Here is a 21,333-nt window from a genome sequence, read left to right on the forward strand (position 1 = left end):
CGAGATAGAGCTGTAATTGCTGTACTGAGGTGTCAAATGAAGCAGGAAAAACTTATCAAAGTCACCATCAAGCCGGGAGGTTTTTCTATCCATCTCCCTGGCAATGCTACAGAGCTCATGGTAACCATATTATAGTTCGAGTGAAATGTTCAGTCGACTGAAAAAAGGGACTCGTTCAGAGGCCCATTATGGATTTGGTGGCATGTCATCTACAGTCCTGACAGGGAACCTTATGAGTTTGCTTCATTTTGGTCGTAGCTGTCAGATACCATAGCGCCACCAATACACATAACACGGATTTTAGATTAATAGACTTTATTCGAGACAAACTGAAAACCCCCTACTGATCTTGGACCACCCAAAATGTCTTTCTTTGCCAGCATCGACACTCAACATAATTAGTACATTCCATTTAAAGGATGCATATGTAATTTCAGAAGGGAACTGGACAAAGATTAACAAGGATTTACTTAAGCAACGCAGTTGCCTCCTTTCCGAAAGATTCTGTGAATTTACATAACAGCTAGGTGTACTCAACTGCTGATATTCAATTTTCACCCTACACACCGACTCATTAAACAAACAGCAGGTAAACTCTCTATACTGCTGCCAAAAAGAATGTTACATGACTGCGGTAAATGGGAAGTCTGCAGATTGCATACAAACAACTCTAAGTCCATGGACTAACCAAAATTGTTATGACATACTATCTAAGTAGCCTAATAACCCATTAAATAAATACAGGAAATAACATAATGGGCAGCAAAAATGACTAGAATTGGTCATAAGCTGCTGTTGACTGGCAAACTTCTGTAGAATTTGGTAACATTACCTTCTCAGTCCCCAATTCCATTGACAGAAATGTCCATGACCTTTGCACTAAGGAATCAGCCATGCAGATTTTTCACTAAAAGGCCTCAAAATGTGCGTTTGCTGTGTATATAAAGCCATCCCTTTCCTCATTTTGCTTCGGTATCTCAAGGGCATAAAAAAAAGTCTATAAAAAGTATCCTGCGTTTTGTCCAGCCTCTCCCAGGACCATTAATCGAGACGCTTCACCATATACGGTCCCTCTAGCTCATAGCCCATCTTTCTGTAGTAGTTCCTGGTTCCTACCCCTATAAGAGAAACAAAATGGGGATTAATCAGAGGAAGCCAACAGATGTATTTATTTGTTAACTCAGCAGTGGCTTAGATCCATATAACGATGGTGACAGTAGGCCAAGAACAGTGTGAAACTCGTTTAGGACCAATATAAGGAATGCTTTCATTACAGGTACTATGCCCACTACCCAGGTAAAGGGGACAAGTACAGGAACGCCCTGCAATTTGGCCCTTTCAGCCGTTGTGTCTTCACTGCTTACACGACTTACCCCCATGGAGGCTTTGCTCCGCAATTAGGACCCCAATTAGATTACCTAAAAGGCAGAGCAGCTGCAGCAAATACTCTTACTGATACACATTTTCTAAATCATTTATTAGCATTTTGCTTACATGTTCAGTTACAGTAACGTAAACATTCTTACTACCTAAATTATCTAGCCTGGCCACGCTCACTAGATCTCCTTTCAGGGTGATACTAGTCTGAAACACGATAGTTCACTAGCATTTCCCCAAGTCGGCAGACTACCTGCCCAATCAGCAACGAGAGGGGATGGCGCTATAGATTAAAAACCGAATGGGGCTATGGTAAATGGTAGGAGTAACGCCTGCAAACATAAAAAAAAAATTGCAGTCGAAAGAATGTGTAAATTTATTTACAGCAAAGGTAGGTTCACATAGATAGTTTCCTGGCTAGCAATGCTGTTTTTTGACAGTTTGTAAACTTTAGGCCAAGTAGGAAGTAACGTCAGGAATCCCTGATCAATGTGTTTTTTTAGGTTGGACCAACGATTTCAAAGTTAACGCTATGTTTAAGCTGGTCACCATGCTAGTGTCATAAACGATTCCCAATCGCTAGTGACCAGTTACTTGCCAGGCTATAAACTATCCACCTTGGGGGCTAAAAATATCCGTACTTGTTTTAAACCATGCTTCAACATTTTTGCTACAGCTATGAATAACTGTTTCAAATTAAATGTTGCATTATGTTGGTTTCATTTGTAATTACTTGTTAAATTAATACAATGTAGCCTATAACTAATTATAACTAACTTACTAACTAACTAACTAACCTATAATTAACTAACTAACCTATAATTAATTTAGCTACTATAACTAAACTGCACTGAACTATCTACCCCAAGGTAGGTACTTTTTTAAGCCTCGTAGAAGTTCCCGAACGGCTGAGATCCCATAAAACTACCCCCAGGTTTCTCTAGTGTACCCCCCCCCCCCCCCCCCAATTGTCACTGACATAGCACAGTAAAAAAAAACAACTGAAAATTGAGTCAGGTACCTTGACTACTATCCATCCAAAGATGAAATGAAACCCTCCCTCTGACTACAGCCAGACGGCCCAACATTTTCTGGTACATTAGACGTTATTTGCACAAAAATCTCACTCTCCGACAGATAAGCCAGACGTGCAGAGGAAAGTGGTCTGGAGCCGGCAGGGAGCAAGATGTAGATATGTTTATTTATTTATTTTTTTACCTGAGATGACAGCAAGCTTGCTGGAGCCGTGCTCCTCTTGGGCTATTCTCGCTGCCTCCTCCATCAGCATCATACCAAAGCCCTGCGAGATGGAAAGGGGATGGGGGGGGGGGTTGTAGATACAGTGATCTGTCAGTTAGGAGCACACATAAACCCGTTAAACAGGAATGCAATAAGAGATTTGAGGAGAGACGCTGATAAGGTTCCGACAGGTTCTGATAGTGCGTATGTCAAGTTGTGACTGTATCAGTGTGTTGACTGGGACTGGAATCTTCCGGTGTATATATATCTGATCCTATACGTGTCAACAGGTGTTGGAAATAGCATAAGGACATTGTGTTTGTATGTGTGTCTGTGAGTGTTATCTGCTGTTGGAACCTGGTGGGATCACAGTGCATGAGCATGAATGTATGACCGGATGTATGTGTGTGTGAGAGAGAGAGAGCGAGAGAGAAAGAGAAAAGGAGAAAAAGAAAGAGACTATGTCAGAGTGTGTGTTTGAGTCAGATAACATGAGTCAGTGTGTTGGTCACCTTCTATCTACCAGAGAGTGAGTGTGTGTGTGTGTGTGTGTGTGTGTGTGTGTGTGTGTGTGTGTGTGTGTGTGTGTGTGTGTGTGTGTGTGTGTGACAGAGCGAGGGAGGAGGACTGCATCAGTGCATGTTACCTGGTGCTGGAACTTGCTGGGGTCTCTGCTGCTGACGGGCACCACGCTGCCGTAAACATGGAGCTCGCGCACGATGGACACGCCACCCTTGAGCTCCGCCCGGAAGGACTGCGGCGAGCAGCGGCGTAGCCGGAGAAGTCCGATCAGAATGTCCTGCTCCGGGTCCTCATACGACAGAAATGTCTCCCAGCCGCCGTTCGCTACATAGTCGCGCCTGATCAGCTCCACCTGTCCACACATGCACGCACGTATATACATGCATGCCCACACACGCACACAGACAACATTACATGGAGATCCTTCTGCAAAATAATTCCAAACTAAATGTGTAGAGTCTCTATTTTCCCACAACACAAAGGAAACTATAGCCTTTAGAGGAAAAAAAATCTGAAGGCGATGTGTTTTACTCTACAAAAAGTTAAAAAGACTAGTGATGCATTTTAATGGAGATTTAAAGGAGAATACAAATCAGTTTTTCCTTTATTCTCAGACAGCTGCAACCTGTTGTGTTTCTATTACTTTGCACAAGGATGTAAGGATGTTTTTTTATTGAAATGAAAATGGTGCCCTGGCCTACTGTTATTTAATTGCTTCATTCGCTCCTGAGAATCAACAGTGAAATTAACAACAAGCGTTATGACCGCATTATTGATTGTGTGACTGCTGTGTAATGGCATCTACAGACTATGAGATTTCAGCCGTCTTAAAAGTTTATTTCAAACCATACTGTGCTGCACAGATCGAATAAGTTCTAATTCTAAGTTATTAAGTCTAATAACATTAAATTTGATGTATGTGGACTGTAAGATTAATAAAGCGTTCTGAACCATAGGCTATGGCACAAGTCAATATAGAATAAAACATCATCATCAATACAATTCCCATGCCAGTCATAGGGTCTGGGGGCTCTCACATAGTGTACTGGCCATCCTAAATGACCCTTTCAGATGTTTGTCGCAGGCCATCTTTGGTCGCAAGACTGAGACAACTGCCATCATTCATCCTATCATACAGTGTAACGTAGGACCACAATTTCTGAGCCTATGTTCAGAACAAAGTTATTGTAATTTTTCTTTCATGACAGTAATCTTTTGTCTGGGACAGTCTAAAATTGCACAATGTATCGTTATGGCCCTGACATGCCTTGTGGCCTCTTTATTTAGGAGACTAAATGCCGGAGCGGCCATACCTGATAGGGTCGCACTTTGTGATGGATTTCCTGAATGCCCACCTCTCTGGTTCTTACATCCCGACACTACAGTGCAGGGGTAAAAACAAAACAAAATGTAATTTACTACACAGACATAATGAGAAATTATCAAACATTAGGCTATAGGGAATTCCATGCCTTTTTACGGTTCAACTTTCAGTTCAAACAAACTTAACATGATATGCAGCAATTAATTGTGTAAATGTTTTGCCCTAAAATAGTTTATAGTTATTACATATGTATTTTGTTTTATTTATGTTTGGGCTGCTGTGAGAGGTCTTTACCTCAGTGCCCATGTCCTTCATGCGGGCCAATGCCAGCTCCCTCAGGTTACCATGCTCCACCCCAGAGCTCACTAGCGGCATGGGGATGTCCCTGGGACAAGACAGAGGACCAATCACTTGTAAGTATTTGATTGAAAAGTATTTCTTATCATATGTAAGGATTGGGGTTAAGTTCAGTTCAGAAGATTTTATGACCCAAAGGCAGCAAGCAATAATCAAAAACAGTTCTTGTTAAGTGAATCTATGAACTTAAAAGGTACACTATGCAGGTATTAGGTATTTTTGGCGACTGTAGAGCTCCCTCTAGAGTCGCGATATATTTATATTTCACTCTGCTGTTGTACATAGCAAACTTCTCGTGACTTATGCCCCTGTGAAAATGCTTTTGTTGTGGAGGTGAAGGATCTCCAAAGAGCTATATAGACTGACAAGGTAATGTTTCACGATTCTCGGGAGATTTGCTGGAAGTTGCATGGCTGGCTCGCTACGTCTATGCTGTATAGCTATGCTAGGTGAACAATCTGCCTATTACAAGTTTGTTTACCATCAAATTGGCTTCGTAGAGGTTATATTAACATGAAAATCTTGCATAGTGTACCTTTAAGTTGCTCCTTGTATTGACATGATCAACAAGGTAATGTGGGTCCTCATATAGTTTAAATAGCCACCCAAGCATGGACCTTCAATATCGATGAATGAAGACATTCATGTCAAACACTGCTAGCCTTCTAAAGTGCCCTTGAGTTCTAGAAGCCCTCTAGAGTTCTACCGCGCGGAGCGTGCCTCACCTCTGGACACGATACACTCGGGTCCAGGGCGGCACCAGAGCCAGGATGCGGGCCACCAGGTCCACGAGGGCACTGGGAGAGTAGCTCTTGTAGCGGCCCGTCTTCCACAGCTCGTACAGACCCGTCCCGCGGATCACCAATGTTGGGTACAGCTTCAGTCCATCTGGACGGAACGCAGGGTTCTCAAAGAACTCCTGAAGAAAGTACAGAAGAAACAACAAAAGCAAAACAATACGGAACTTGTGAAATGGAAGCTTAGGAAGAACTAACGGCAAAATGATGTGGAATATGGTGTATGACATCAAACTAAATTGTAGGTTTGGCCTACATCAGTTCATTACTGCTGGTTCTCATGCAGTAAACTTTGCTTCTGCTGGGTCGCCATGGTTACCAAAAGAGGCACCAGCAACTCCTTCCAACGTCACAGGCTTTGCGTCAGACGTAGTTTGGCCGTGAGAGCCGTTAAAATCTCTGCGACAGCACAGTAACTTAGGACGCCTCAGTGAGTGAGCACACAAACACATGAGTGTGTCATTCCAGCAGACAGCGCCCCTCAAGGGGCTTTTACATATTAATACAGTTGACAAAAATAATGTACACACAGAAATCTAAAAAGTCTGGTTGGTATTGCTGTCTGTGTTGAATCTGAGTACCTACTGCAGATTTTGTCTAAAAGTATTGTATGTCTGTCTGAGGTTTACACTGGATGTGTACCAAAGTGTGTGTTTGTCAGTGAGGTGTGTGTGTGTGTGTTGGTGAGATGTGCGTGTGTCGGTGAGCTATGTGTGTGTGTTGGTGAGCTATGTGCGTGTGTGTGTGTGTGTGTGTGTGTGTGTGTGTGTTGGTCGGTGAGATGTCTGCGAGGGGCCAGATAAGTGAGCGCCTGGGCTGGAGACGCCGTTTAATGGGATTCTGCTATCGGCATCCGTTTCCTCGCTCCTGTGCCAACCCCCATCTCTTCCCTCTGATACCAGGGACAGGGACAGGGACCCCTCGCTCCTCAAGACACAGTGGGCGGAGGAGGAGAAGTGGAAGAGAGCAGGAGACAGCAAAAAAGAGAGAGTGAAACAGAGAGGTGAGAAGGGAAAGTGTGACAGGCAAGTGGAGCGCAGCTAATGCTGGAGCTGAAAGCAACAACAAGCAGAGAAGAGAAATGAAGAAAAAAAGAAAAGTGAGCTGAACTGACAGACATGGAGAGCGAACAAAGGAGCAGCAGAGCTAGAGATAAAAGAGGAGTGCAAAGCAAACACAGAGGCAAGAGAAAGAGAGAGAGAGAGAGAGAGAGAGAGAACACCCTGTGACGCAGGTGGGCTCTTTGGGAACTGAGGCTGAGTGTGATAACACGGCACTCGTCACATTAGGAGGCAGTGGAGTGGCCAGGGCCAAGCATTAATCTTCCCTTCTCCAAGCCCAAAACCCCTCCTCTGGTATCTACACATCTCCAGAGAGGCCTGCTCCAGCCAAGCCACCGGCAAATACCACTTACTGATCGCAATCAGATGAGCCCAAATGAGAAGAAGATACAGTACGTCTACAGCCAAGGAGAATATCAAAGCAGGGTATGATGCAACGTTTGGGGGAAGGGGGTATTACTTTGACGACATTCTGAACACTGAAACATGATTGGGATGTAGTTGTGAACTACATTCACGACAATAGTTATTAAATCTTCTCAGCGCAGCTCATGGAATCGGATGGTGGGGTGAGAAGTTTTACTTCAATTATGTCACATCAGAGAATATTCAGAATAAGCATTGATATGGAAGTAGTCTTTATACTTTCTGAGAACACCTTACTTTTGAAAAAAGATTTTTTTTGTTTTGTTTCAGAAACAAATCAACATAGCTATTTTAGATATAAATCTCTTTAGATATCTAGGTCTATTAATCACCAGGGGTCATTTTTTTTCCCCAGACAAGAATTACTAAGGGTACAGGATTAAAGTTTGATGGACAAGCATTAATTTAAATCTATGATGAGCTTAATCCTTATCGGAGACCACCTGGCCTAGAGGCTTGGGCCCACTGTGCCATGACTACATAAAACGAATAACTCAAATAATCAAAAAATAACGAAATAATCACATACCACAAAAGAAATTTAGATCCTTCAGTGCTTGTTGAATAAACACAAGTCAAAATTGCCAGTGAGATAACAACGTTTCTCAAACGGAGCCGTAGAAGTGACAAAAAACATAAAAATAAAAAAAACAAAAATTTTTTTCCACTGATGTTCTTTCCTCACACTGCACCAGGCTGCCTCAGACACGCTGCTAACAGTCTCAGAAACTCACTCACACACACGAAGCTCCTCGTTTGAGCTACGGCAGCGGCAGCGACACAAAGGGCTTCCTGGCTCTGTGCTCTGGTGGAGAGAAGGCTGAATAGGCCCACCCATGCGGAGACACCCCTGATTGGGATTGCCTCTTCACTTTAATGGAGCTCTCTGTATTAAAGGCCCCTTCGGTAATAAAGGGACAATTCATCTCTGATAATGGTGACTGCTGTGTGGGGAGTATAGCGACGTGTGTGTGTGTGTGTGTGTGTGTATGTGTGTGTGTGTGTGTGTGTGGGAGGAGGTCTCCGAGAGGGGAAAAGCTGGGGATCCAGAGGAGGATGATCTGATGTGCTGCACACACAGATCATCACACACACCTATGCACACACACACACACCCAGATCATTACACACTATACCCACGCATGCACAGAAGGCAATATACTCAAGGCCATCTCAGTCCCTACTCCCTACACACACACGCATATATATATATATATATATATATATATATATATATATGTATATGTATATATATATATATATATATATATATATATATATATATATATATATATATACACATACATACATACACACACACGTATAGGATACGTTACTGCCTTTGAAATCACCCAACCTCCTCGGCCAACACACACACACACACACACTTCTGCCTGATTCTCCCATTCAATCATCATCATCATCATCACATCAGTTTCTTGCCAATCAACTGTCTGTTATAACAGCCACATCGAGAACTGAAATTTTCCGAGAGAGAGCTCTGGTGCAAGGGTACACATGGAGATCAGACAGAGAGAGGAGGCTGGTTCAATGTGTGTGTGTGTGTGTGTGTTACTCACAATGAACTGCTCTATGTCGCGCTCCATCCCCACGTTGGGCAAGTCGGGCATCATGTGGGACACCACCTTAAACCCGGCATCTTTGGCCAGATGGAAGGATTCACACACCGCACGCACCGTGTGGCCCCTGATAAGAAAGACACAAATACACACACAGTGGGTGCACATGCGCACACACACACACACACACACACACACACACACGTGTAGCAGGACAGATCCATAGTGTTCAGTCAACGACTGGGTGTAGTGACCTCAGCTGCAAGTGCTGGTCCCTTCACCTGTTTGTGTCTCGCGCCACGTCCTCGTAGACGCTCTGGACGCCGATCTCCAGGCGCGTGCAGCCGTAGCCTAGCATGTCGCTGAGGTGCCGCTTTAGGCAGTAGTCTGGCCGCGTCTCTATGGTGATGCCCACACACTTAGTGTTACTCCGCTCCGAGTACCTGTGGAGTGGGCAGAGTAGGTGAGCACACACAACTCGGCAACAGGAGGACTGATCCAAACAAGTTCACATCAATGACTGTATTTATAGCAAGCACACTATTGTTCTTAAGCTTTCTTTATTATTATTATTATTATTATTATTATTATTAGTTCAGCTATTTTTGGGGCAAACTCCTGTTCTTAAAGCTTTTGAGATATCAACACTGTTCCACCTCTATACTGTATATACAGTACAGTCATTGGTTCATCATATATGGCAACTTCAACTGATGCCGATTCTGATATTTTGTTTACTTCTTATTATTGTACCTTATTCTCCTTTATGCAAACTCTGATAGAAACCTCAACAACTACGCCTGACAGACCTTAACTCATCACTCATCTAAAATCTCAAAGCTAACTCTTAACAGACTTAAAATGTAATCTGAAATAAATAAATAATGATGTACTTGCTGGCTTTATCAAACAGCAGGGTGACTCCAGCGAGCTACCACAGAATCGCTGATGCCAACCGACCCTGACACCTCTTATCATTGTGACAAATTACAAGTGCCACTGACTGTGATATTAAGTGACAGTAATCTAAACATACCATGTCTGCCTCTGTAACAATGAAGTGCAACAAACAACAATTGCTGCCTACTGTCACTAAATTGCGAATTCATTTAGAGTGATCCAATTAAGTGTAAAATAAGCTAATGCTACCTGGTGCTTGTAGCAGATGCGCTGTGTTAGCCTTACAAACGACAATTGGCAGAAAACACAGGGACGAAGGAGGAGGATTAGACATTCCCGTTTCTCAGTCTGGTCACTGCAATTCTGCTCAACAAATGAGGCTGTGGTGCCTTGGGAGCTAAATCTGCCTTTTTAATGGCCTCCAAAATAAGGCAGAGCCATTTCAACCCGTCTGAGCTATGTCTGCTTGCCCTACCAGCCTGTGGCCAGAGATAGGGGGACACTTTCCATATTATTATTGTTTTCTCTTTGCCCTGTGCATACCACAGACACTTAGGCACACACACAGACAGACACATGGGCAAACAGACACACACACAGCCGGCAGCAGAGATAAGGGTCAGAAATCGAACTCTGACGTCTCCAGCTGATTAGCAGCCCGAACAATTACAACAATCATGTTATCTTAACTAACCCCATGACACACACACAGGATTTGAGAGGCCAGTAATCCTGGGGATGGCCTTGAAAACATAAACACACATGCACCCGCACATACACACACAGACTTATCAGCATTTTGCAACAGCAAGAAATGAGGCGAGAAACAAACAAACTAATAAGGCAATCAGGCCCCCCAGGAGGGCCGTCAGAAGGTTTCCACTCTCTCCTGCATTATCTCCCTCGCGCCTCCAAACCACAAGTCAATCTCCTCAAAAGTCTTTGCCACCATTTAGGCTGTTTTCAATCTCATGTCCTCCACTGCCCCCATTCCCACTTCAAAAAAAAAAAAAAAAAAAGTCCTTGCAAGACTTTGGTACACTCACCCTGCCAGTCACGCTGCCAACCTTCCAAGTGGCATCTCAATTACACCCTGACAGCTCTGACAGACGGCGACGGTGAGGGCACGGGCGCCAATCAAACGCTGCACGTCACCCTGCCCACCCCCGAAAAGGATACAGCCCTCTGGCTGGCCATCAGAGTGGGCCCATCTGACGCCTAATTGAGAATTAATTGGTTCAGGATTTCATTCCACAGACGATGTGTCTGTCTGTGTGTGTGTGTGTGTCTGTCAGTCTGTGTGACTGACGACATGACTAACATCTCAGTCGCTATGTTGGGCCACTTTGCTGACTGGAACCTCCGTTGGTGCTTGTCCAGCCATCATTCTTGTGGAAAGCTCCCTAGGCCAAGGTGCCAACAACGACCAGGTAATCCCAAGGAAATGCACATGCCGGGAAAAATGTGCGTGTGCACTCCACTGGTGGCCACTTTACACAGAAGAATCTGCTATATGAATCAGTATATATATGTGTACTGCAACAAAGCACATGTATTTACATCTATTCGTATATAGCATGCATCATGGTGTCTGTTTAGTAAATATGGAAGGGGGTGCGGTTAAAACCCAAGAGTCAGTGCCTGATATTCTACTAATACTCTACTTATAGTCCCACATCAGTGAAGACACATTTACATTACATTACATTTACCTGATGCTTTTATTCAAAGCGACTTACAAATGAAGACCAAACATTCAAGCTACTAAGGAGGCCATAAGATAACAAAAAGTAAGTACTGCTTTTACAAACACCACACGACACAACAACGAGAGGATAATCGTGCAGAAGTTTGAGTCAGCCAGCCAGAAGAGTAGTCAAAGGAGATAGTATTTCCACTGAGGACAAAGTCAGACAATGATGGCCAACTTGTGACTAATACACTGTTATCTGAGCTCACCATGCACTAAGCGTCATGTCTACACACACCCACACAATGAGCATCACACTAGTTTGACTCATGTGTCAGCTGCATATTCAGTGCATATCGCCCTCTAGTGGTCATGGAGTTTTTCAGGAGAATCACAGTGTTCCATGTTGTTAGTTTAATTTGTCTTACAACACATTCCTATGGTGGCCCTAAAGTGCCAAACACAACAGCACAGAAAGAATAATGACACAACTGATGAAAGGTACCGTAAAGCTAAGGCTACATCAGTGTAAGATTAGCCAGCTGGACTGGGACGCTGAAGGCAAGCACAGGTGAGTTGAGATTAGGGCACAAACATGTACATGAACAGTCTACTGTATGTGTGTGTGTGTCTGTGTGAGGAGGGTTTATAAAAAACTGAAATAAAGTAGAAAAAAAACTTTCAAGCGTTTGCTCTTATTGAGACTTAATTGGAACATGTCTTCGAACGCGACAAACGAACGCGTACACATAATTGATAATCTCAGCCTCCTTACTCTGTGAGTGTGTGTGTGTGTATATGTGTTGTGTGTGTGTGTGTTTGTATAAGAAGTAGACTAAATAAGAGTTATAGGTGTGTGTGTGTGTGTATGTGTTTTGTGTCTGTGTATAAGAGGTAGACTAAATAAGAGTTAAAGTTGACTGGTATTTAGTTAGCTGACGCTTTTATCCAAAGCGATATGGACTCACAGCAGTGGATCTGGGAATCTAACCAGGACCGACCAAATGTCAGGCAGCACCGTTACCACTTCACCACCATAAGAGAAAGTACACACACTTGTCTCTCTTGTTAACTATTTGCAGGCTTGTATTTTCTGTGTGTGTGTGTGTGTGTGTGTGGGTGGGTGTGTGAGTAAGTGTGTGTGTGTGTGTGAGAGCATACCTGACGGCCTCTGCCACGCTGTTGGAGGTGTGGCCAGACAGGGCATCGTGCAGGTTCCTGATGAAGTAGTCACGGTACTCCTCCGCCAAGGCCATGAAGGTGCCGCCCATCACGATGAACTCCACCTTGTCCACACTGTGGCCCAGCTGCTTCAGCTGCGGGGAAGCACAGGAGGATGATCGCCGCAGTGCGTACATAAGACAAAGTGCAGAAGGTAGGAGTAGCAGTGTGTGTGTGTGAGTCTATCACTTCCTGTCCATGATGGTGGCAGGTTGCAAGTGACATGCAGATGAATGCCAAAGTGTGGTTTCCGTAAATCTAAACAACCACACTCGTTGTAATTGCCATTGTTAATGGTTAATGTTAGATATAGTACATTGTGTGTGTGTGTGTGTGTGTGTGTGTGTGTGTGTGTGTGTGTGTGTGTATGCGTACAGAAATAGGTTGGTGTGTGACAGATAAGGTGTCAGGGGGATGGAGTTGCAGTTATGTTTGCAGAAGAACTCAAGAAGAGTGTGTGGGGTGGAAATGTATGCACAAGGACAGGTGTGTGTGTGTGTGTGTGTGTGTGCGCGCGCGCACGCACGCGCACACACAAGAGAGAGAAAAGCATAAGATACAACACATATAGATTATGTATGGGCTTGGTAGAACACATATGGATTATGTATGGGTTGGGTAGAACACATATAGATTGTGGGCTGGGTAGATAGAACACATGTAGATTATGTATGGGCTGGGTAGTCTTTGCTTATCTTTCGGTCAGAAAATTGAAGAAGAAACCTCTCTCCCCATATACGACCAACAACATTTACAGCATTCTAGAGGCACTCAAGTACCTTACTGGTCCACTGCCTTTTCAAACAAAAGGGTAATTTAAAAAGCATTTAAAGATAACAAGTTACTTTGCATTATGCTGTAAGCCTTGCACCTCAGCAATAAATATGCAGATAACAGAAAGCTCGTCATACACTACATAAATCCATTGGCTCTGTATAGAGAGCCCTTGTATAATGCTAACAATTTGATCATTCAAGCACTGAGAATGATATGAGGAGTGAAAGTGCCTTTTCGCTTTTTTAAAGAGCACTTTAACATAGCCATGGGGCGTGAAAGGACCTTGATGTTTGAGTAGCAAGGTCTCCCATCAAACTCAACGAGCACATTCTGACGCCTGTCTCATAATGAAATTAGGATCATACACTTTCACGGAGCTCCGACCTGCATGTAAACGCTCTGCATTTCTAATCTGACTTTCAGCACTGCCACTTTCTCAAGCAGGTCTGTGCACTGGTTGACCTTTGGTGGGATTATTAGAGAGCAGAAAACAGAAGGACGGCGTGAGCAAACTGGGCAGCTCACCTGTTCCACTCGGTGTCGGGTCTGCAGGTAGGGGTCATAGCGTGCCCGAATGGCCCTCATTGACGTGGGCTGAGCGTGACACACACACACACACACACACACACACACACACACACACACACACACACACACACACACGTCACATAACTGCTTCAATGTTGCAATTTGGTTTTAGTGAATGGTCAGGCTCTTTCCATGTTAAATCAAGACAAAATCCAGGAAAATGGTTGCTGCACCGTCTCAGATTTTGCTCAAGTTTGTCTACCTAAAACTAAGACCTGTAAAATATTTTTGTTAAATTCCAAAGTTTTCAAAAAAGTTTTCATAATTTTTTTCACCCTTGATTTTGTATCATTTTTACACTCTCAGAAATGCCTTATCTTGGAGGCCATGTTTGGGCATTAATATCTTGAAAAGTATTATTCCTAGCCTGCCCAAACTTTGCAGGGTGGAAGACAGACATGTTCTTGGTATTATTGGACCGTTACGCGTTTGTACTGCATGCCCATTCATTTTATATAAGGCCCTACATATGGAAAACCGGTGATATTGAGGGCATTTTTTGTATCCACGTAGCACCAATCATTATTTTGCCTGCAAATTCAGTACTTTACTATATTAATGTTGAGGCAATATTTGAGGTCTCTGCAACAAATGCACATGAAGATATTAAGTATAAAACAAGGTGTGATTGAAATATTTGGTCATGTTCATAGGACTAAAATGGTATATGGGGTAGCTAGTAGTAGGAACACGAAAATTAGCATGGGAATAGCTCACTTTATAGTCATTTTGTGTGTAAACTGCCAACGATTCACCATGTTTCATTCATATATAAATACACTTGCTTGATTACATTGTATACCTATGGGTTTTCATTCTTGGCCCTAAGACAAAACAATGATTTTGACTCAATGCATTTAATCTATGGTACAACATTGGCACGTTGTACACCAAATGCCCATACATTGAGCTACTTTCACATAGATCTTCAAGTGCCTACTAGCTAACCCACAAAATGACCTCCCTTTAAAATCTTCAAGCCCATTATATGTGGAGAGCTGAAATATTGGAATACTATATCAATAAAATATAGTATGTAAAGAGAAAAATAATGATTGATACCAAATGCGTGCAAAAACAAGTTTATACTAACCTAAATGTCACTCTTTTTGAGAATGCCGTACAAACGTTTAATGGTTCAGTCATACTGAGAACATGTTTATCCCTACAAAGTTTGGGCTGCCTATGAATAATACTTTTCATTATAATAATGCCCAAACATGGCTTACCAGACAATGTGATTTTTAGGCTGTAAAACTGAAGTAATTTCAAGGGATGAAAGTAATATGAAGACATAGGAAATATTTTACAGGCCTTGGTTTTTGGACCCATTCTTGATATAGACAAGGTTTGAACAAAATCTGAGATTGTGCAGCAACAACCTTATCTGAACTGATACGGAATGACCCAAATATGATCTTGAGCATATGTCAGATTTAAATTTCTGTATTCACCTTATTCAGCCCCGCCCATTTTTTTAAATTCCACGTTGTCTTTAAACTTCCGGTTGGCTAGCTACATCTATTTAGCTTCATTGGGATAACACGGCAGAAGAGGATAGAGAGGCTAACTTACAGAACAGCCGCTCCAAAGTCAGTTTTTTCCTAACTTCAGATAGGAAAGCTGTATAACAGAAATGTCTTAAGTCACCAAAATCCTAAATAAACGTTCCTAACTTTAGGATGACCCATAATACTGTATATGATGCCAGTCATCTCGATAGAGCTCTGCTATCTCAATGTATCGCAATGGATGTACTGCTCAATCGGAAGTTCGGAGACAATGTGGGCAAAGCTAGCGCCCCCATGTTTGCGCGCGGAATAAGGTGAATAGAGGGAAGGGAAGGTGAATACCTCATATCCTGTATAAGACTGTGTGGAATACTCAAAATCCGAGTCAGGTCCTCCTGGACAATATCTGCCAGGGACAAAACATAGTTATCTCACAGTCCTTGTGAATAAGTATTAGTTACACTAGACTCATATGCCTAAAAGTATAATGATTGTTTATATCTTAGCTAATCAACAAATGCCCAGATAAGATTTTTTCCAAATCATTTGACACGGCGAGAGATATACAGATCACTGGTATACATATCCCATCTTGTCCCAGCATCCTTGATCACTCACACACAGATGTTCCCTGTGAAGCTGATGTGAGGACATCGGTGTGGTTTGCACATGACGGCAACCACTGCGATCTGCAACAGAAGACATAATCCTTCCATGAGTTCATCATGTCATAAAGTTTATGTTATGCTTTAAGTAGTACAGTACAGTAGTTATGACACCAGACACTTGTTAGCTTTTAGTTATTGTCATTTAAGGACCGGTAGATTCTTTCATGTTAATCTAACTAAATAATTCTTACGGAGTAGCAGTGTGTATATGGTAATTGTTATAATTCTGTTAAATTTTATTTTGTCTATTACTAATATTCATATTTATTTAGGCTATATGACTTTAAACTGTTCACTTTAATGTCAATGTAATGTTTATTGATGCCATTATAACTAAGAACTATAAACATAAATATGTATTTCAGCAGTGTAGCCCACTTCGAACCGATGAATGGGTTATTCATTCATCATTCAAGACACAGAGTATACTATTCACATACACACATACAGTTAGTGATGGCACTACTGACCCCACTGGCTGTGCGGATGGGCTTGGCCTTCAGTTTGGGCACCAGGGCCCGTCGGTACTGAGGTGGAACAGCAGCGATGATGTCCACGAGACGCGGTTGTGCGGAGAGGCCATACTTGGCTGACGTCTTCGTTTTCACCCTGGAAAAGGAGGAGACCAGTCGGGTTGAGCTTCAGTTTCGATGGGATGGAGTGAGGAAGGAGGGTATGGAGGGAGGGAGTTCCAACCTCAGATCATTGAGAGCACATTGTAAACGGATCACATCTGATAGTTAGCTGAAAGAGTTCCTGTGTGCATTTCTCAATTGTTCCTTGCTCTGGCACTCAGACCACCTGGATCCAGGGAGCCACGTGAAACACTACATTTGTAGAATCGGTATGGGACCAGGCCTCTGAGAACCATCCCAGGCAAGGGGGGGGGGGGGGGGGGGGGGTTCATGAAAGAACAATAAAAGGTAACCAGTCCAGATGGTATTAGCAACTTAACTCATTAACATTTAGAGTGTAGGAGGGTCAGCCCTTCTACCTATACATCTTCAAACAGAGTTATAACAATTATAACAAGAGGCCACCCCCCCCCCCCCCTCTCTTTTTTGTTTGAAGCATACATCCAATTGTAATGTGTACCACAAATGTACATGTATTGTAAAATGTTCAGTACAACTACTGTAATTGTTACTGTAACTGTGGGTACACTTTCAAATGTATGGGTAACATAGATTTCATTTCATTGGTGATCTGGACTCACTGGCCTGCTTTAAAAATGTTTTGAATATTGTTTGTATGATCTTCTGCCATGCCAGGCTGGTTTTGTTGTTTTCTTTGTTACCTTTCCATACTAAATGATTGCCATGATATCAAGCCTTTTGCTCTTTGCCTTCTTATGCTTATAAGACAAATTGATTTTCAGGTTGGCTGTTGATTTCTGTACTGTTGAGCCAATGTTCAATGTAATCAGAAATGCCAATTGTTGTTTCTTGTGTTTTAGACACCCTGACCAGGACAGGTCAAGATTACTTTTACTTCTCTTATTTTATGTTATTGCATTCTATTTATCAATTCTATGGTTTATATGGGGAATGTAATTGTAAACATTTGTGATGAGCATGTATCTATTGTTATTATTAATGTCTACATTCCAAGTGTCTGTTCCCTTACACACTTCCTTTCCCCCATTTTGTTTTACTAGTCTGATTACCCAACCTCTGTATCAACTTAAACTGATTAAGTTATTTTGTTATTCTGTTGCACTTTTATTTCTTTATATTGCTGTTTATTTCCTTTTAATTCATTTTAAGTTTATCCTGCCTAGAAGGAATACTTGTGGTTCAGATGATTCATACAAGAGCATCATATCTTTTTTGACATGTTGTCACAAATTTGTAATTTTTACGGTAACATTTCCCAATTCCATTATAGGTGCTAGTGAACGGAATGCCTCTGCTGCCTCTTTCCTGGCTTTTTTTTTTCTCATTGCTTTCATTTCTGTTGGTTTGTTTGCTTGCCTTAACTACTGATGTATTTCAACTTCATTTGAAAGTATATGAATTGAGATTGGTCACAAACCACTAGATAATACTTGATGTCTACAGGCAGAACCTAACCACATTGCCCTGTAATTGCTTTGCTTTAAGGATCTGAAGATACACTGATCAAGCAAAGGATACTGATCTGGCAGACAAGGTTGTTGAAGTTGCCGCATCATGATTAGGTAGCCTGTTAAATGAGGATTGAGGACTTCTCAAGCAACTTAATGGATAGAGGATGAGATGTTTTGTTCTTTATACAACTTAATGTGATGAATACGCTGTTACCATCATCACTAGAAATGTTACCACTATCACAAGAAATGTTTACATTATTACTAGGAATTCTGTTCTGACGCGTGACAGGCCGCAGAGTTTCCGGATTGACCATCATCCTGACTGAGTTTCCAGATAACTGTGGTACTAGGAAAATTACCATCAGCACTCACAATATTTCCACCAGTATATTTAGAATTACCCATTAGTAGACACCCCATATAACCAAAGGAATGTGTACAAAAGACAAAGGTTAAGAAGGTAGGAGTGTCCGTGTGTGTGAGAGTAAGTGAGTGAGTGAGTGAAAGTGTGTGTGTGTACAGATATGGGTTGGTGTGACAAATAAGGTGTCAGGGAGATGGAGTTGCAGTTATGTTTCAAAGCAACTCAAGTTTCTTTACAGTAGCAGAGTGTGTGGAGTGGAAATAGTGTGTGTGTGTGTGTGTGTGTGTGTGTGTGTGTGTGCAAGAGAATGAAAAACATAAGATTCACTTCAGAGATTGGACTGAAAATATGCTTATGAATTTAACAGTAGAGGAGCAACAGAAGGATCTCACAACACCCAAACACACACACACAGTCACTCTATACACAGTACACATGCAAGGTAGGAGTGTACTAACTTGTTGAGGTTGATGTCTTTCCCCTCCTCGTGAGCCTCAACCAGTTGCTTGATGACGTCGGCTATCGTCATCATCATCAGCTCTGCACGGCTGAGGTCACCTGGGCAAATTGGGGGGAGGCAAGGGTTTGAACTCCTGATCATACAAGTCTTAATGTATTCTGCACATTAACAACTGATAGAATACCCATATTCGTCAAGCTTCATTTCAGCTAGAACCTGTCTATGAACAGTGTGTATGCAGGTAGGTGTAGTGTTGTGCATGTATGTATTCAGAACTGTAATGATCTGAATGATGAACGAGGTGTGTAAAAAAGCCAATATTTGTTCTTGCTGGGGGATGAAAGCTGTTCACTTTGGTTTTGATTTTAATTCATCTCTCACTTCTTACACTGCCCTGCTTCAGACAGTTGTTTCTCAGGGGGTTAAGAGAAAATGTTAAATGGAAAGCTTATTATTTGCAAAACAGCATAAACTTTTTTTCAAATGTCACATTCTGTGATAGATGATGTTTCTTTTAAGAAATCTCAGTGGTGAAATGAAATGTGGGTTTCACATTTCACACTATAATAGCAACTCCACTAACAGACTATAAACCTGTGTCACTCCAAATGTCCTTATAAGTCTAGCTACACTCAGAGTTCTAGAGGTTCTTACTGGAAACTATAATTCTGGAACAAGGCTTTAATAAAATTTTCTCTTGAAACTGGGAACTCTTTCAATTTGAGGTGTCAAAATTCGTACGAGAATATGGGTCTGTTTCAGCCAGAGAATGAAAAAAAGATGAAACGAAGATTATTACTAAAATAACTGCCCTTACTCAAATGAAACCTGAAGATTTATCAGAAAATGGCAGGGAGGCTTTAATTTTACAGCAAGATAAATTAAATGAAATATGCAGAAAGAAAGCTAAAGGAGTCTTTGTCAGATCAAGAAGCAAATGGCTGGAGGAAGGGGAGCAAAATACCACATACTTCTTCCAATTAGAAAGATCTCGAAATAAATCCAATTCTATCAGGAAACTCAATGTCAACGGAGACATCACCAACGACCCGTGCAAGATAGCAGGCTACTGTTCATCATTTTACAGAAATCTTTATAAGTCCTACTGTTACTGAGATTGAATGAGAATAATCTTTTCTCTGACCATATGGTGCATATCTTCTAATTATCTGATTATGAATAAGGTTAAGACTGTGTCTTAAAATTATCCATTGATATTACCTTTTCAAGACTTTTATGCAAAGATTCTTTCGTACCCTGCATATAAATCCAACAAATGCTATGTTTTCAACTCAATCTTACTATTTGTTAAATCACACATTTACAACATGATATGTTCTAATCTGAAACCTTTCTTTACAGTGTTTGGACGAGAAAGCATGCAATAGGCCTATATGAAATCCAAAAGCCCTCAAAACCTTCGACCTATGTAGGCCAGGCTTACTCTTTAATATCATTCTTTCATAATGTTTAACTGTGATTATTTCATAACGCATGCGATGCTCTATAACTGGTAATGTATGTTCACATTTATCCATTGTACTGTTTCCAAATAAATAAATAAATCCAACATGCCAGTTCGTGCTCCCCTAAAGATATTCTCAGATTTTACCCTATTTGTTTAGTGTATGGATTTTACACAAGAGAATGTGTGGCAATCTCTCACTGCAGTTCCACCCATAGAGAGAGAGAGAGAGTGTTTAAGCGGAGCTTTGGTTCCACATAGGTCATTCTAGTTGGGGTAACTTGTCTAATATCTAGGATGGATAACTTTGAGTCATAAGGGTAACTGATACCATACGCTACCATATTTAAAAAGACACAATTTACAGTGAAGAATTAAAGGCAGGCATTGTATATACGTGAGTCAAACAGTTAGCTATCCAGTTAGCTTTAAAAGACACAGATATGCTTATGCTATGCTGCATACACACACACGTTTAGAACTGGCTGTGCTAGCAAGCACATACGTACCTAGCTACCTTTAACAGTAAGAGAAAACACTTACTCTTCTTCTTTGGCTTCCCCATGACAACAATACAGCCACAACTATCTCACCGATACACTAATTGTATGACACTGAAATAAATATTGATTCAATCTAAAACATAATGTTTAGTAAGCACATTCACCCAACATGTCAACATGCTTAAGGCCGTATTTTGTTTAGCACTGTCGAAAAGACTTCCGGAAAGGTGCAACAACATTTTTCTTTCGGAAAACAACAGACATTCATGTATAGTTCCTCGTCCCATCTGTCACAAGAAATTCTAGTAGTCTGAATTTAAAAAAAAAAAAAAAGAAAAAGAAAGAAAGATCTTGAATGCTGCATGATCGTTAATTTTGATGTATGTATCACCATATTGTTACATTATTAGGCCTGGTCATAAATTGTTTATT

The 21,333-nt window shown here is 41.7% G+C and overlaps 1 protein-coding gene across 1 annotated transcript; it reads right to left on the reverse strand.

Annotated features, from left to right (window-relative positions):
- Positions 1-298: 298 nt before the first annotated feature.
- Positions 299-21,136, reverse strand: elp3 (elongator acetyltransferase complex subunit 3). Its single transcript, XM_042094524.1, has 15 exons — positions 20,942-21,136; positions 18,932-19,031; positions 16,509-16,647; positions 15,989-16,059; positions 15,713-15,776; positions 13,797-13,865; positions 12,435-12,589; positions 8,965-9,126; positions 8,684-8,810; positions 5,545-5,738; positions 4,757-4,847; positions 4,452-4,517; positions 3,263-3,490; positions 2,596-2,677; positions 299-1,118 (listed from the first exon to the last, which is right to left on the reverse strand). Exons 1-15 carry the CDS (start codon positions 20,961-20,963, stop codon positions 1,042-1,044), a joined length of 1,647 nt encoding a protein of 548 aa, XP_041950458.1. The 5' UTR covers positions 20,964-21,136; the 3' UTR covers positions 299-1,041.
- Between the last annotated feature and the right edge of the window lie 197 nt (positions 21,137-21,333).

This window comes from Alosa sapidissima, chromosome 6 (assembly GCF_018492685.1).
Source record: "Alosa sapidissima isolate fAloSap1 chromosome 6, fAloSap1.pri, whole genome shotgun sequence".
NCBI classification, from domain to species: Eukaryota; Metazoa; Chordata; class Actinopteri; order Clupeiformes; family Clupeidae; genus Alosa; species Alosa sapidissima.